The sequence below is a fragment of the Antedon mediterranea genome, chromosome 1 (genome assembly GCF_964355755.1).
Source record: "Antedon mediterranea chromosome 1, ecAntMedi1.1, whole genome shotgun sequence".
Classification (NCBI taxonomy): Eukaryota; Metazoa; Echinodermata; class Crinoidea; order Comatulida; family Antedonidae; genus Antedon; species Antedon mediterranea.
Window position 1 is genome coordinate 31,593,804 of NC_092670.1, and position 13,619 is coordinate 31,607,422.

The 13,619-nt window shown below is 32.7% G+C and overlaps 1 protein-coding gene across 3 annotated transcripts; it reads right to left on the reverse strand.

Annotated features, from left to right (window-relative positions):
* Window positions 1–6,731, reverse strand: LOC140063665 (secernin-2-like). 3 transcript variants are annotated; one of them, XM_072110111.1, is made up of 6 exons: window positions 6,612–6,731; window positions 6,000–6,171; window positions 4,773–4,960; window positions 4,227–4,423; window positions 3,607–3,771; window positions 1–1,531 (listed from the first exon to the last, which is right to left on the reverse strand). In XM_072110111.1, the coding sequence occupies exons 2-6, from the start codon at window positions 6,159–6,161 to the stop codon at window positions 1,095–1,097; spliced, it is 1,149 nt and encodes a 382-aa protein (XP_071966212.1). In that variant the 5' UTR covers window positions 6,162–6,171; window positions 6,612–6,731; the 3' UTR covers window positions 1–1,094. The 3 variants fall into 3 exon arrangements, with proteins under 3 accessions (XP_071966212.1, XP_071966213.1, XP_071966214.1); XM_072110112.1 differs by having other exon boundaries at window positions 6,000–6,163; window positions 6,612–6,707; XM_072110113.1 differs by having other exon boundaries at window positions 6,000–6,166; window positions 6,612–6,704.
* Window positions 6,732–13,619: the final 6,888 nt, after the last annotated feature.

The window sequence follows — 13,619 nt, forward strand, 5'->3', positions numbered from 1 at the left end:
ACAACAAAATGTGATGTGCCCATATTTGGACATGATGTCATATCACTACCATATTTAGGCACATCACATTTTAGTTGTTGATAGTGTAGACAGAGCTTTATAAATCTATTGACTAATTGACAAATATAACCATACAACAATTATTATAATATTTAATAATAAATTCACCTAACTTCCTAAAAGAAACTTGCATTAATATTCATTCATAGACAATGTTGATAATATTTGGTTAACGTATTTGGAATGTGAAAAGAATTTGTTTAAAATGTGAATAAAATAATCATTTATTTTAAAACCATTAGTTACAATGATACGGTACTGTTTGCTTTTATTTGGCCCTGTATTCCACTATATACAATGCTAGTCTACTCATGCTTGTTACATATGTATTGTAATAAAAACAAATGTTTATACCGAACCAGAAACAAGTCCCAATGTCATCCCACATTCCATTAATTTGCGTGACCTCTTACACTGGGTAAGCCCATACCACTGGTACCATCAATTTAAAAAAACAAGAGAAATATAGACATGAACAGCAAGGGATGTGTTATATGTTGCAGCATTATATTACATACAATTTTTATTCTGTAGAAACTATTTGCTCTAACACCAAATAGTATATCATTATCAAGATATTCAACATCTAGCCATGTTTAAATTAATCATGTTGTGGTAGCATTTTTTTTTCTCCCTCTCTTTTTATACTTATATTTTACTTTTGTTTGGTATATCCTTTTATGCAACATATGCATAAGTTGAATACGCAAGCCAGTGGAGAAGACTGATTTAGCGGATGTGAGAGTGAAACTCCGCCCTTCCCCACACATTCCACAAATCTAATAAAGATTGAGCTTTTTTTCCAGGCATACTGGTCCCACCTGCTGGTGTATTTCGGATATGCTTTATTGTTCATGGTATTTGTGAAGTTTCGATATGGTTTTTTTATGAATGACCACTGCCAATTTGGGAAATATTTAATTAAGAACAAAGGAGATGGATGGATTAGAATGTAGAGAGGACATTAGTATATGTCACAAAATATTCTAGCTGCTCCCCATGTCTAAAATGGCATTAATATGCCTTACCACACATCAATAAAACTTCATCTCTGATTCCACACAGTCTTCAAAAAGGGCATTTAACTCTGATACTGTAACCTCTTCACCCTGGATGACCTCTTTCACACCATCTAATCCCATTTGTTCCAGGTCCCGCATCATTTCTTTCAGCTCATTTGATTGGTCTCTCGCCTTTTCATGATGTTTGTACAGCTCATGCTTCGCATCTGTTTTCGAAGGGGAAACGGTGTAATTCCCAAAACTGGTTTCTTTTGTAAACACAAATGGCTTATAAACGGACTGGCATGGGTCTGGAGTAGCTGTAACAAGGTGGACACATGGCGCATTAGAGCTTTCTGGAGTCAAGATGGAGACCATGCTACCAACAGTCACATGATCTGGTCCTGACTGGCACACACCGCTTGATTGGTCACGCAGAATATTAATCATTCCTTTGACATCTAAAGAACCTATAGAAAAAATTCAAAGGTTGTAAACAAGCAAACTAACAATGGCATTAAATTATTGTACAAATGATTTCAGTTATAGTAAATATACAGTATTGTAAACTGCTTCTTTGAGGTCAATTTCCTGTGAAACGAAGAGAAAGTATTATTTTAACGCTACGGACACTTTTCCTCTTCTGTACTGTATATATACACAAACACCATAAGTTGTATCATTAGTTCCACCAAAAGATCTTATAAAAAACAGCAAGTGAGTGGCCGAGCGGTTAAGACAGTGGAACCGTAATTACATATCCATAACATCGGCAGGGGTTCGAGGCTCACTCACTCCATGGTTCTGGTGGTAGAACGAGTCTTCTCGGATAAGGAATATAAACCGTAGGTCCAGTGTACACATCTAGCTTGTGTGCACTTTAAAGAACCTAGTACATCTTTCGAGACGAGTAGGGGGTTACCCAGGTGTATTAGTACATCACAGCCACTGATCATAACTGGGCCTTCTGGGAGACCAGTCTTTGACTGAAGAGGTTACCCAGTATAAATATATATTTCAATCAATCAATATGGCCAAATATGGTAGTGATATGACATCATCAAGTTTGACAGAGCTTTAAGAGGGGTTCTACTGAAACATAAAACAAAAACAAACAAATTATCAGGCCGGTAGGTGTGGAGTGTAATATTGTAAATTTAATACGTTGTTTTTCTGTTTTAGAGTTTTAATTATTTAAATTTTATGCAGAGATATTACACTTAAAAAAACATGTAAATGTTTTACAGAGTAGAGTATTTTGTATCCAAAGTAAAGCAGATGGCTTATACTGGAAGCTGGTTAATTGATAACGTTTGATTGTTCACATTCAATATTTATAATATGGAGGTATAAATGAATACGTTATACCACCATACAGTAATCATAGTTGATGTTTTTTGGGAAATTCATTGATGCAAAAGTCTAAAGATAAGGGATTCTATCGACCTCAACATGAATGATAGCCGCCAATGGGCGACTTGTGTTGGGGTGACTTGACTGGATATATATATTTCAATCAATCAATAAGATACTGTATAGATCTATCACAATTTAAAAATCGACCAGAAATCATGTTTAAAAGACATTTGGTTAATTGCACCCACTAAGATTTCAAGAACAATAATATATGGGTTTTTTTTTAGTACATTTAATGTTTAAAAAAATAGTGTATACATACGAGAAAATAGCTGTAAAGTAAAATATGACCTTTAACATTTCTTTTAATACTTTAGGCCTACAATAAAACCATCATAATCTTCATCATCAAATGACAGTTTGACCTTTTAAGCAAATTAATTCTCACTTTAAACAAATTTAAATCCATGTTAATAGCACTGGTCTTGCTACATATATTCAATACGTATATTTGTAACTTGTTTTGATATAAATACTGTGTTCACTGAATTCTATGGAAAATACACTATTATGGTATATTTTGTTATTGTAGGGACAGTTCTGTCTTGTATAGCAAGCAGCCAATGAGGAGTACAATATTTGTAGTCTTACAGTTTTATTTTTTTGACTGTGTAATTTGCATAAAACGTTTCATAATCTTTTATTTAATATGTCTATAATATTTTATATTTCTTAATCATTACTTTGTTATTTATATTTATTTATTAGTTTATAGTAGTTAAGTAGTAGTTAATAGCGTTCACTACTGACCAGTTGAACGTGTTTCAGGACCATATAGGTACTAATAACATGACGTAACTTTACGATCAAATTAAAGCCACAGGCTACTTGAAAAGTGTAATTTTTGTTTAAACCAACATCATTTTATCAAATATAAAAGAACATATTGTACATTAATCTAATCTGAGTGGAGTTCTCCTTTAAGGTAGGATAGAACAATTCACCACAGCCTTCTAGTGGGGCTGATTCCAAATAATTATCTTGCAGGTCAGATATAGAGTGTAGCATCACTAGTAGGATTCAGTTGGTCGAATTCCCGAAAGCTCATGGCTTATATGGACATCAACAACCCATTGTTTAACCTCTTCTAATTTTTTCTTTATCTCTTCACAAAGCATACAGTACATACCTGATGATTTGTTCAATAGTTCCTTTGCTGCTTCGTATCTACTGCTGCTTGTGCCAGCTTGATATGTCCCAGCAAAGTCAAAATCTCCATTGGCTTTCACACTCTCAGACTCAGCATTTCTTTTGGTGTGTATAGTATAACTATTTGATATGTTCCTTATACCCTCTGTAAAAAAACAGTGTTTTCATTGTAAGCATACAATAATGCACAGAATCAAGGAATGCTATTCGTACCTTTGTAATTCACACTAGTATGATGAATCTCAAATAGTTTAGGCTCAACTCTTTTAATATGTTAATAATTGTCACACCACAGTGACCTTCCCTATCTAACTCCGGCCAATCTCATGGAAAATTGCTGACCAGCCATCCACCATTATCAGTTCATTTAGCTTATTAGAGGGTTCTCATATGAAATCAAAGATAGGATTTTACTGACCATTTGGATGGACAATCAACAATAATACCCTTTGCACCCTCCCAGAGTGTAGCACGCCACTGTCGATGGTTGTCAAAGGCATCTCTGTGTGGTCAGGTTGAAACCTTACCAACTGTACTAGTGGTTATAGCCCTGAGAAGTGCAAATGTTCACCTCCACCTCACCTCTATACCTGTACCTACCTTTAACCTGTTCAGCAACCCAGTCTTTGCCTGCCGTTTCCAGAACCCAGGCCTCCTTCCTGTCTGCAATCATATAAATATCATGAAACACAGAACTTTCCTCTTCACAGCAGCTACCACCAGTACCGTGTCTCTTGTGTAAACTGGTTATGATATCAAGTGCTTCTTTTGCACTATTGGCACGTTCTAACCCAAGCCTAGATTGTTTTTAGAAAACAAATACACATTATTTTATATATCAACAAACAGATCCAATCTTTTGAGTAGAGAAGCAGAAGCATTTTAACAAAGAATAATTGTAGGCTACTAGGCTTGATCAATTAGATTGTCCCAACAATAAGCTTTTTCTGTATATAAATAAAATATTCATCCTCTCAGAATCAGTGCTTAAATTGTGTGCAATTCATTTCTAAACTGGTGTTGTCATTTAAATCTACCAGTGTGGTTTTCACATAATTATGTCACTATGTAGGTTTTGGCCGTGCTACTTCTGATTCCTAGATTGTAAACATCAACTACTAAGCAGTCATTAAATTTATATCAAACCTGACAAGGTCTGGTCCAGTCAGTTTGCCTTCTTTGTCAGCATCTCCTAGGGCCTTTGAGACTACAGGTGTGTTTCCTATGCAAACTCCCTTATCGTTTGCTCCCATATCAGCACCCCACATCCAAGGTGTTTTACAGAGAAGTACAGCATTGCAGTGACCTACTTGTTCAACCTCAATATATGTACACTGAAAAATGTAATAAAAATTTAAGCATAAGTGCGGTGGGTCGTAGAGAGTCATGGTGCAGTCGGTGGTAGGGAGTCATGGTGCAGTAAGTGGTAGGGAGTCATGGTGCAGTAAGTGGTAGGGAGTCATGGTGCGGTGGGTGGTAGGGAGTCATGGTGCGGTGGGTGGTAGGGAGTCATGGTGCGGTGGGTGGTAGGGAGTCATGGTGCGGTGGGTGGTAGGGAGTCATGGTGCGGTGGGTGGTAGGGAGTCATGGTGCGGTGGGTGGTAGGGAGTCATGGTGCGGTGGGTGGTAGGGAGTCATGGTGCGGTGGGTGGTAGGGAGTCATGGTGCGGTGGGTGTGGTAGGGAGTCATGGTGCGGTGGGTGGTAGGGAATCATGGTGCGGTGGGTGGTAGGGAATCATGGTGCGGTGGGTGGTAGGGAGTCATGGTGCGGTGGGTTGTAGGGAGTCATGGTGCGGTGGGTGGTAGGGAGTCATGGTGCGGTGGGTGGTAGGGAGTCATGGTGCGGTGGGTGGTAGGGAGTCATGGTGCAGTGGGTGATAGGTAGTCATGCTGCGGTGGGTGGTAGGTAGTCATGGTGCGGTGGGTGGTAGGGAGTCATGGTGCGGTGGGTGGTAGGGAGTCATGGTGCGGTGGGTGGTAGGGAGTCATGGTGCGGTGGGTGGTAGGGAGTCATGGTGCGGTGGGTGGTAGGGAGTCATGGTGCGGTGGGTGGTAGGGAGTCATGGTGCGGTGGGTGGTAGGGAGTCACGGTGCGGTGGGTGGTAGGGAGTCACGGTGCGGTGGGTGGTAGGGAGTCACGGTGCGGTGGGTGGTAGGTAGTCATGGTGCGGTGGGTGGTAGGGAGTCATGGTGCGGTGGGTGGTAGGGAGTCATGGTGCGGTGGGTGGTAGGGAGTCATGGTGCGGTCGGTGGTAGGGAGTCATGGTGTGGTGGTACGGAGAAGGCACAAATTCTCATTCTCTCTGCCTCGTCCTCCAGATGAGACTTAAAGCCATTGGGCATGTGTATTTAATTGATTGCATTATACTTGCCTTAACTTTTGACCCTGATGCATGATCAGTTGGTGGACAATATATTACTTCGTGTATAACTTCTTTTGCGTTACCAGCATTTTTGGCGAACAGGATAACGGCATCAACTGATGCAGGCGGTAAGGCCACAAATGCGTCACATGGATGAGGAGACAATGCCATTCCTACTGTACTGGATTTAAATATACTTTAAATGTTAAACAAATGAATCAATAAAATGAACAGCAGGCAACCGTCTTTGGGTGTCTGTCAAAATGTAAATGTAGCCAAATCCTAAAATCCATCTAGACCAGGTGAACTTAAAAGTTAAAACGTCTCTAAATAATCAACAACCCCCGTCCCCAGTCAGAAAGGGCGGGGACTTCTACTATCTAAGCGTAAAGTAGTAGGGGTCGGGTGGGTTATTCGTGGGTTTAACCTTCAAAACCATGGAGGTATAAAATTAAGATTAATTTTCTAACTCCGGCATGTTCAAAACGGCCACAAAATGGGCTTGGCCTACCTAAACTGTCTTGTCTGTAGTAGCCAAGTCTACTCTATCTAAGTATCTAGGCCTAGGACTTAGACCCGCCGCCTAATATTTATTTCATTGATACGTATCAAACTACTCACCTTAAAAGTGGGATTCAAGTATGTATTTTGTAAATTTATAATAATTTAATTAGTGTTTACGATCGAAGCAGCAGTAGCAGCTCAGGCAGATGGTAAAACGCTTGAATGATTTCAGACCAATACCATATTGCAGGTATATAAACTATACCAAACTGGCGAGTAAATCATGTTTTACTTTTTAAACCTCGCAACGTCTGGTTGAAAAGGCTACTCGGACCAATAATTTCTATTAGCCTAGGGGTTATTGCGATTTGGACGTTTCTGATTGGTTGTAGCCATGGACTACATTGATTAACACTGTTCTGATTGGTTGTAGCTTTGAATACTTCTCGGAACTCATCCTTAATACAATAGCAATTTAGCACAGTGTTTTACTATATAACCAGATAAATAATAGGAAACATTTAATAATTTGATAAATGACATTTACATAGCAATTTAACTAAATGTCTTTTTAAAATGAAATTAAATAAATTTGATTAGAGTAAAACACAATGATAAAGAATAGGAAACATTTAATAATATGATAAATTACATTTAATAATATGATAAATTACATTTACATAGCAATTTATCACTGTGTTTTACTATAACCAATTTGGTTAGAGTAAAGCACAATGATAAAGAATAGGAAACATTTAATAACATGATAAATGACATTCACATAGCAATTTATCACTGTGTTTTACTATAACCAATCAGATTAGAGTAAAGCACAATGATAATAGGAAACATTTAATAATTATGATAAATGACATTTACATAGTAATTTAGCACTGTGTTTTAGTATAACCAATTTGGTTAAAGTAAAACACAATGATAAAGAATAGGAAACATTTAATAATTTGATAAATGACATTTACATAGTAATTTATCACTGTGTTTTACTATAACCAATTTGGTTAAAGTAAAACACAATGATAAAGAATAGGAAACATTTAATAATTTGATAAATGACATTTACATAGCAATTTAGCACTGTGTTTTAGTATAACCAATTTGATTAGAGTAAAACACAATGATAAAGAATAGGAAACATTTAATAAAATGATAAATTACATTTACATAGCAATTTATCACTGTGTTTTACTATAACTAATTTGGTTAGAGTAAAACACAATGATAAAGAATAGGAAACATTTAATAATATGATAAATTAAATTTACATAGCAATTTATCACTGTGTTTTACTATAACCAATTTGGTTATAGTAAAACACAATGATATAGAATAGGAAACATTTAATAATTTGATAAATTACATTTACATAGCAATTTATCACTGTGTTTTTATATAACCAATTTGGTTATGGTAAAGCACAATGATAAAGAATAGGAAACCTTTAATAATATGATAAATGACATTTACATAACAATTTAGCACTGTGTTTTACTATAGCCAATTTGGTTATAGTAAAACACAACGATATAGAATAGGAAACATTTAATAACATGATAAATGACATTCACATAGCAATTTATCACTGTGTTTTACTATAACCAATCAGATTAGAGTAAAGCACAATGATAAAGAATAGGAAACATTTAATAATAATTATGATAAATGACATTTACATAGTAATTTAGCACTGTGTTTTAGTATAACCAATTTGGTTAAAGTAAAACACAATGATAAAGAATAGGAAACATTTAATAATTTGATAAATGACATTTACATAGTAATTTATCACTGTGTTTTACTATAACCAATTTGGTTAAAGTAAAACACAATGATAAAGAATAGGAAACATTTAATAATTTGATAAATGACATTTACATAGCAATTTTGCACTGTGTTTTAGTATAACCAATTTGATTAGAGTAAAACACAATGATAAAGAATAGGAAACATTTAATAAAATGATAAATTACATTTACATAGCAATTTATCACTGTGTTTTACTATAACTAATTTGGTTCAGAGTAAAACACAATGATAAAGAATAGGAAACATTTAATAATATGATAAATTACATTTACATAGCAATTTATCACTGTGTTTTACTATAACCAATTTGGTTATAGTAAAACACAATGATATAGAATAGGAAACATTTAATAATTTGATAAATTACATTTACATAGCAATTTATCACTGTGTTTTTATATAACCAATTTGGTTATGGTAAAGCACAATGATAAAGAATAGGAAACATTTAATAATATGATAAATGACATTTACATAACAATTTAGCACTGTGTTTTACTACTATAGTCAATTTGGTTATAGTAAAACACAATGATATAGAATAGGAAACATTTAATAATTTGATAAATTACATTTACATAGCAATTTATCACTGTGTTTTTATATAACCAATTTGGTTATGGTAAAGCACAATGATAAAGAATAGGAAACATTTAATAATATGATAAATGACATTTACATAACAATTTAGCACTGTGTTTTACTATAGCCAATTTGGTTAAAGTAAAACACAATGATAAAGAATAGGAAACATTTAATAATTTGATAAATGACATTTACATAACAATTTAGCACTGTGTTTTACTATAGTCAATTTGGTTATAGTAAAACACAACGATATAGAATAGGAAACATTTAATAATATGATAAATTACATTTACAAAGCAATTTAGCACTGTGTTTTACTATAACCAATTTGGTTAAAGTAAAACACAATGATAAAGAATAGGAAACATTTAATAATTTGATAAATTACATTTACATAACAATTTATCACTGTGTTTTACTATAACCAATTTGGTTATGGTAAAACATAATGATAAAGAATAGGAAACATTTAATAATTTGATAAATTACATTACATATCAATGTATCACTGTGTTTTACTATAACCAATTTGGTTAGAGTAAAACACAATGATAAAGAATAGGAATTTAATAATATGATATATGACATTTAAATAGCAATTTATCACTGTGTTTTACTATAACCAATTTGGTTATAGTAAAACACAATGATAAAGAATAGGAAACATTTAATAATTTGATAAATTACATTACATATCAATGTATCACTGTGTTTTACTATAACCAATTTGGTTAGAGTAAAACACAATGATAAAGAATAGGAATTTAATAATATGATATATGACATTTAAATAGCAATTTATCACTGTGTTTTACTATAACCAATTTGGTTAGAGTTAAACACAATGATAAAGAATAGGAAACATTTAAAAATATGATAAATGACATTCACATAGCAATTTATCACTGTGTTTTACTATAACCAATTTGGTTATAGTAAAACACAATGATATAGAATAGGAAACATTTGATAAATTACATTTACATAGCAATTTAGCACTGTGTTTTACTATACCAATTTAGTTACGGATAAAGAATATGAATTTAAAGAATGGATACAATATGATATGATACAATATGATTTTCTCCCAATTAGTAAGACATTTTGGGATACTGCGTGCGTAGTGCACCTAACAAGATCATGTTTGCTATTTAAAACTCACATTTTAAAACCGTAAACGCATACATTTGCGGACATACTCGTAAAACACACTTCCAGAGATTTAATAATTTTAACAGTACTACAACATCCATAATATAAAGTAGTATAGATTTGTACAAAAAGAGCAGAACAATTAAATTAACTGTCATTACATCTACTGAACTGTCTCATTAAATCTACTGAAAAAAATTCATCGCGATGAATTTATTTATAATACACCAATCAGATCACACGAAATTAGTATGGAATGCCAGTTTAGGCGATGATAAAATCGCGTCGATGATGCAATGAAAATTGCGTCGATGTGATGAAAATTGCGTCGATGAATATAATATTTATATAATGAAAATTAACGTCGATGTGATGAACATTGCGTCGATGAAAATTGCGTCGATGTAATGAAAATTGCGTTAATGTGATGAAAATTGCGTCGATGAAAATTGCGTCGATGAAAACTGCATCGATGAAAACTGCATCGATGAAAAAAAAAACAATTTTCATCGATGCAGTTTTCATCGATGAAAATTGCGATCTCCCTGCCGGTATGATTTGAATATGATGTCATGAATGCTGGACATCTGAATTTTATGTACTGTACTGGTGGATTAACGGAAGCAATTAGCTAGAAGATATAATGTGTCCGAAAGGACAATAATGGATCCATTGCTAAAATGTGTTGACAATAAATCACTAAAATGTTAATCAGTGCATATTTTTCAACATTGTTTTAGTGCGCGCTCACTGTGCGCTTGTCTATAACGCGCGCTGGCGCAAGCTGTAAACATGTTTATCATATCAAAAATATTCAGAAACCGTCAATTTTTAGCAACATAATAACATTATTAACATCATTATTAACATCATCATTTACTTTACTAGTAGTAATTTTCATCATTGATTGAATTAAAACCATTTGGAATTTTCATAATCAATTCAATTCATCACATCAATTTTCATCGATGCAGTTTTCATCGACGCAATTTCATCGACGCAATTTTTATCGATGCAGTTTTCATCGACGCAATTTTCATCGACGCAATTTTCATCATCGACACAATTTTCATCGACGCAATTTACATTGCATCGACGCAATTTATATTGCATCGACGCAATCTACATTGCATCGACGCAATGTAGATTGCGTCGATGCAATTTTCATCGACGCAATTTCATCATCGACGCAATTTTCATCATCGACGCTAAAAACAGTGTGCGCAATGCACGTTTTCTTCCCATGACGAGACGAATCGATATTCGACGCTTCGTGTGACGAATGATCGCCAAATTATAATTAATATAATTAATTAATGAAATACGATACGCAGTTGATGTTTGCATCAATTGTTCTTCAGAATAAATACTTTCAAAATACAAAACAAAAATGTGTGGTGAGTGACGATATGTTCAATCATGGACCTATAAATTACTAACGTAAAAATACGTATCGTCTTAAAAAAAAGTTTGATATTTGGTAGATATGTTCAATATAGGTTCTTACATCTATAATGCAAAAGAAATATCCTAATAGTTTTATTTTGATTTCTGGGAATCATCAATGAAGTAAACATGTGTTGGAAATGTATGGTCTTTCATATACAAATTATTAAAATCACGAATTTGTCTTGAAACTTATATTTTTTGTTTGTTCTATAGACGTAAGTCCCTATTGAACATATCTACCAAATTTCAAAAGTTTCTGAATACGATACGTACTTTTTCGCGATGAATTTATTATATCGCTTCAAACTAGGGTTAGGGTTATATAACCTAAAACAGTATCTATTCTTTATCACTGTGTTTAACTGTGTAACCAAATTGGTTCTGTAAAACAAGATGATAAACTATGTAACTTGTATTTATTATATTACATTATATGTATCCTTTAATGTAATATGGAAAATAAAATGTACATAGTTTATCATTGTGTTGTACTTTAACCAATTTGGTTAAAAGTTAAACACAGTGTTAAAGAATGGAACTGTTAGGTTATTTAACCCTAACCCTAGTTTGAAGCGATCACATACTTAATTCATCGCTAAAAATACGTATGGTCTTGAAAAACGTTTGAAATTTGGTAGATATGTTCAATCAATATAGGTTCTTACATCTATAATGTAAAAGAAATATCATATTTGTTTTATTTTGATTTCTGGGAATCATCAATGAAGTAAAAATGTGTTGGAAAATGTATGGTAATTCATAAGTGTACATTTTTAGAAATGCAAATTATTAAAATCACGAATTTTTCGTGAAACTTATATTTTTTGTTTGTTTTATAGACGTAAGAACCTATTAAACATATTTAACAAATTTCAAACGTTTCTGAATACGATACATATTTTTTCGCGATGAATTTATTATGTCGCTTCAAACTAGGGTTAGGGTTATATAACCTAAAACAGTATCTATTCTTTATCACTGTGTTTAACTGTGTAACCAAATTGGTTCTGTAAAACAAGATGATAAACTATGTAACTTGTATTTATTATATTACATTATATGTATCCTATTCTTTATCATAACGTTTAGATAATAAGATATACTTAATATAATATTTTGCTATGCAAATAACATCATATAATAAATGTTTCATTATCATTGTGTTTTACTGTAACCAAATTGGTTATAGTAAAACACAATACTAAATTTGTATGTAAATGTATCATATTATTATATGTTTCCTATTCTTTATCATTGTATTTTACTGTATCCAACACAGTGCTAAATATCATTTATCATAGTTAAATGTTTCCTATTCTTTATCATTGTGTTTTACTCTAACCAAATTGGTTATAGTAAAACACAGTGATAAATTACTATGTAAATGTCATTTATCATATTATTAAATGTTTCCTATTCTTTATCATTGTGCTTTACTCTAACCAAATTGGTTATAGTAAAACACAGTGATACATTGATATGTAATGTAATTTATCATATTATTAAATGTTTCCTATTCTATATCATTGTGTTTTACTATAACCAAATTGGTTATAGTAAAACACAGTGCTAAATTGCTATGTAAATGTCATTTATCATATTATTAAATGTTTCCTATTCTTTATCATTGTGCTTTACCATAACCAAATTGGTTATAGTAAAACACAGTGATAAATTGTTATGTAAATGTCATTTATCAAATTATTAAATGTTTCCTATTCTTTATCATTGTGTTTTACTTTAACCAAATTGGTTATAGTAAAACACAGTGCTAAATTGTTATGTAAATGTCATTTATCATATTATTAAATGTTTCCTATTCTTTATCATTGTGCTTTACCATAACCAAATTGGTTATATAAAAACACAGTGCAAAATTGCTATGTGAATGTCATTTATCAAATTATTAAATGTTTCCTATTCTTTATCATTGTGTTTTACTTTAACCAAATTGGTTATAGTAAAACACAGTGCTAAATTGCTATGTAAATGTAATTTATCAAATTATTAAACGTTTCCTATTCTATATCATTGTGCTTTACCATAACCACATTGGTTATAGTAAAACACAGTGATACATTGATATGTAATGTAATTTATCAAATTATTAAA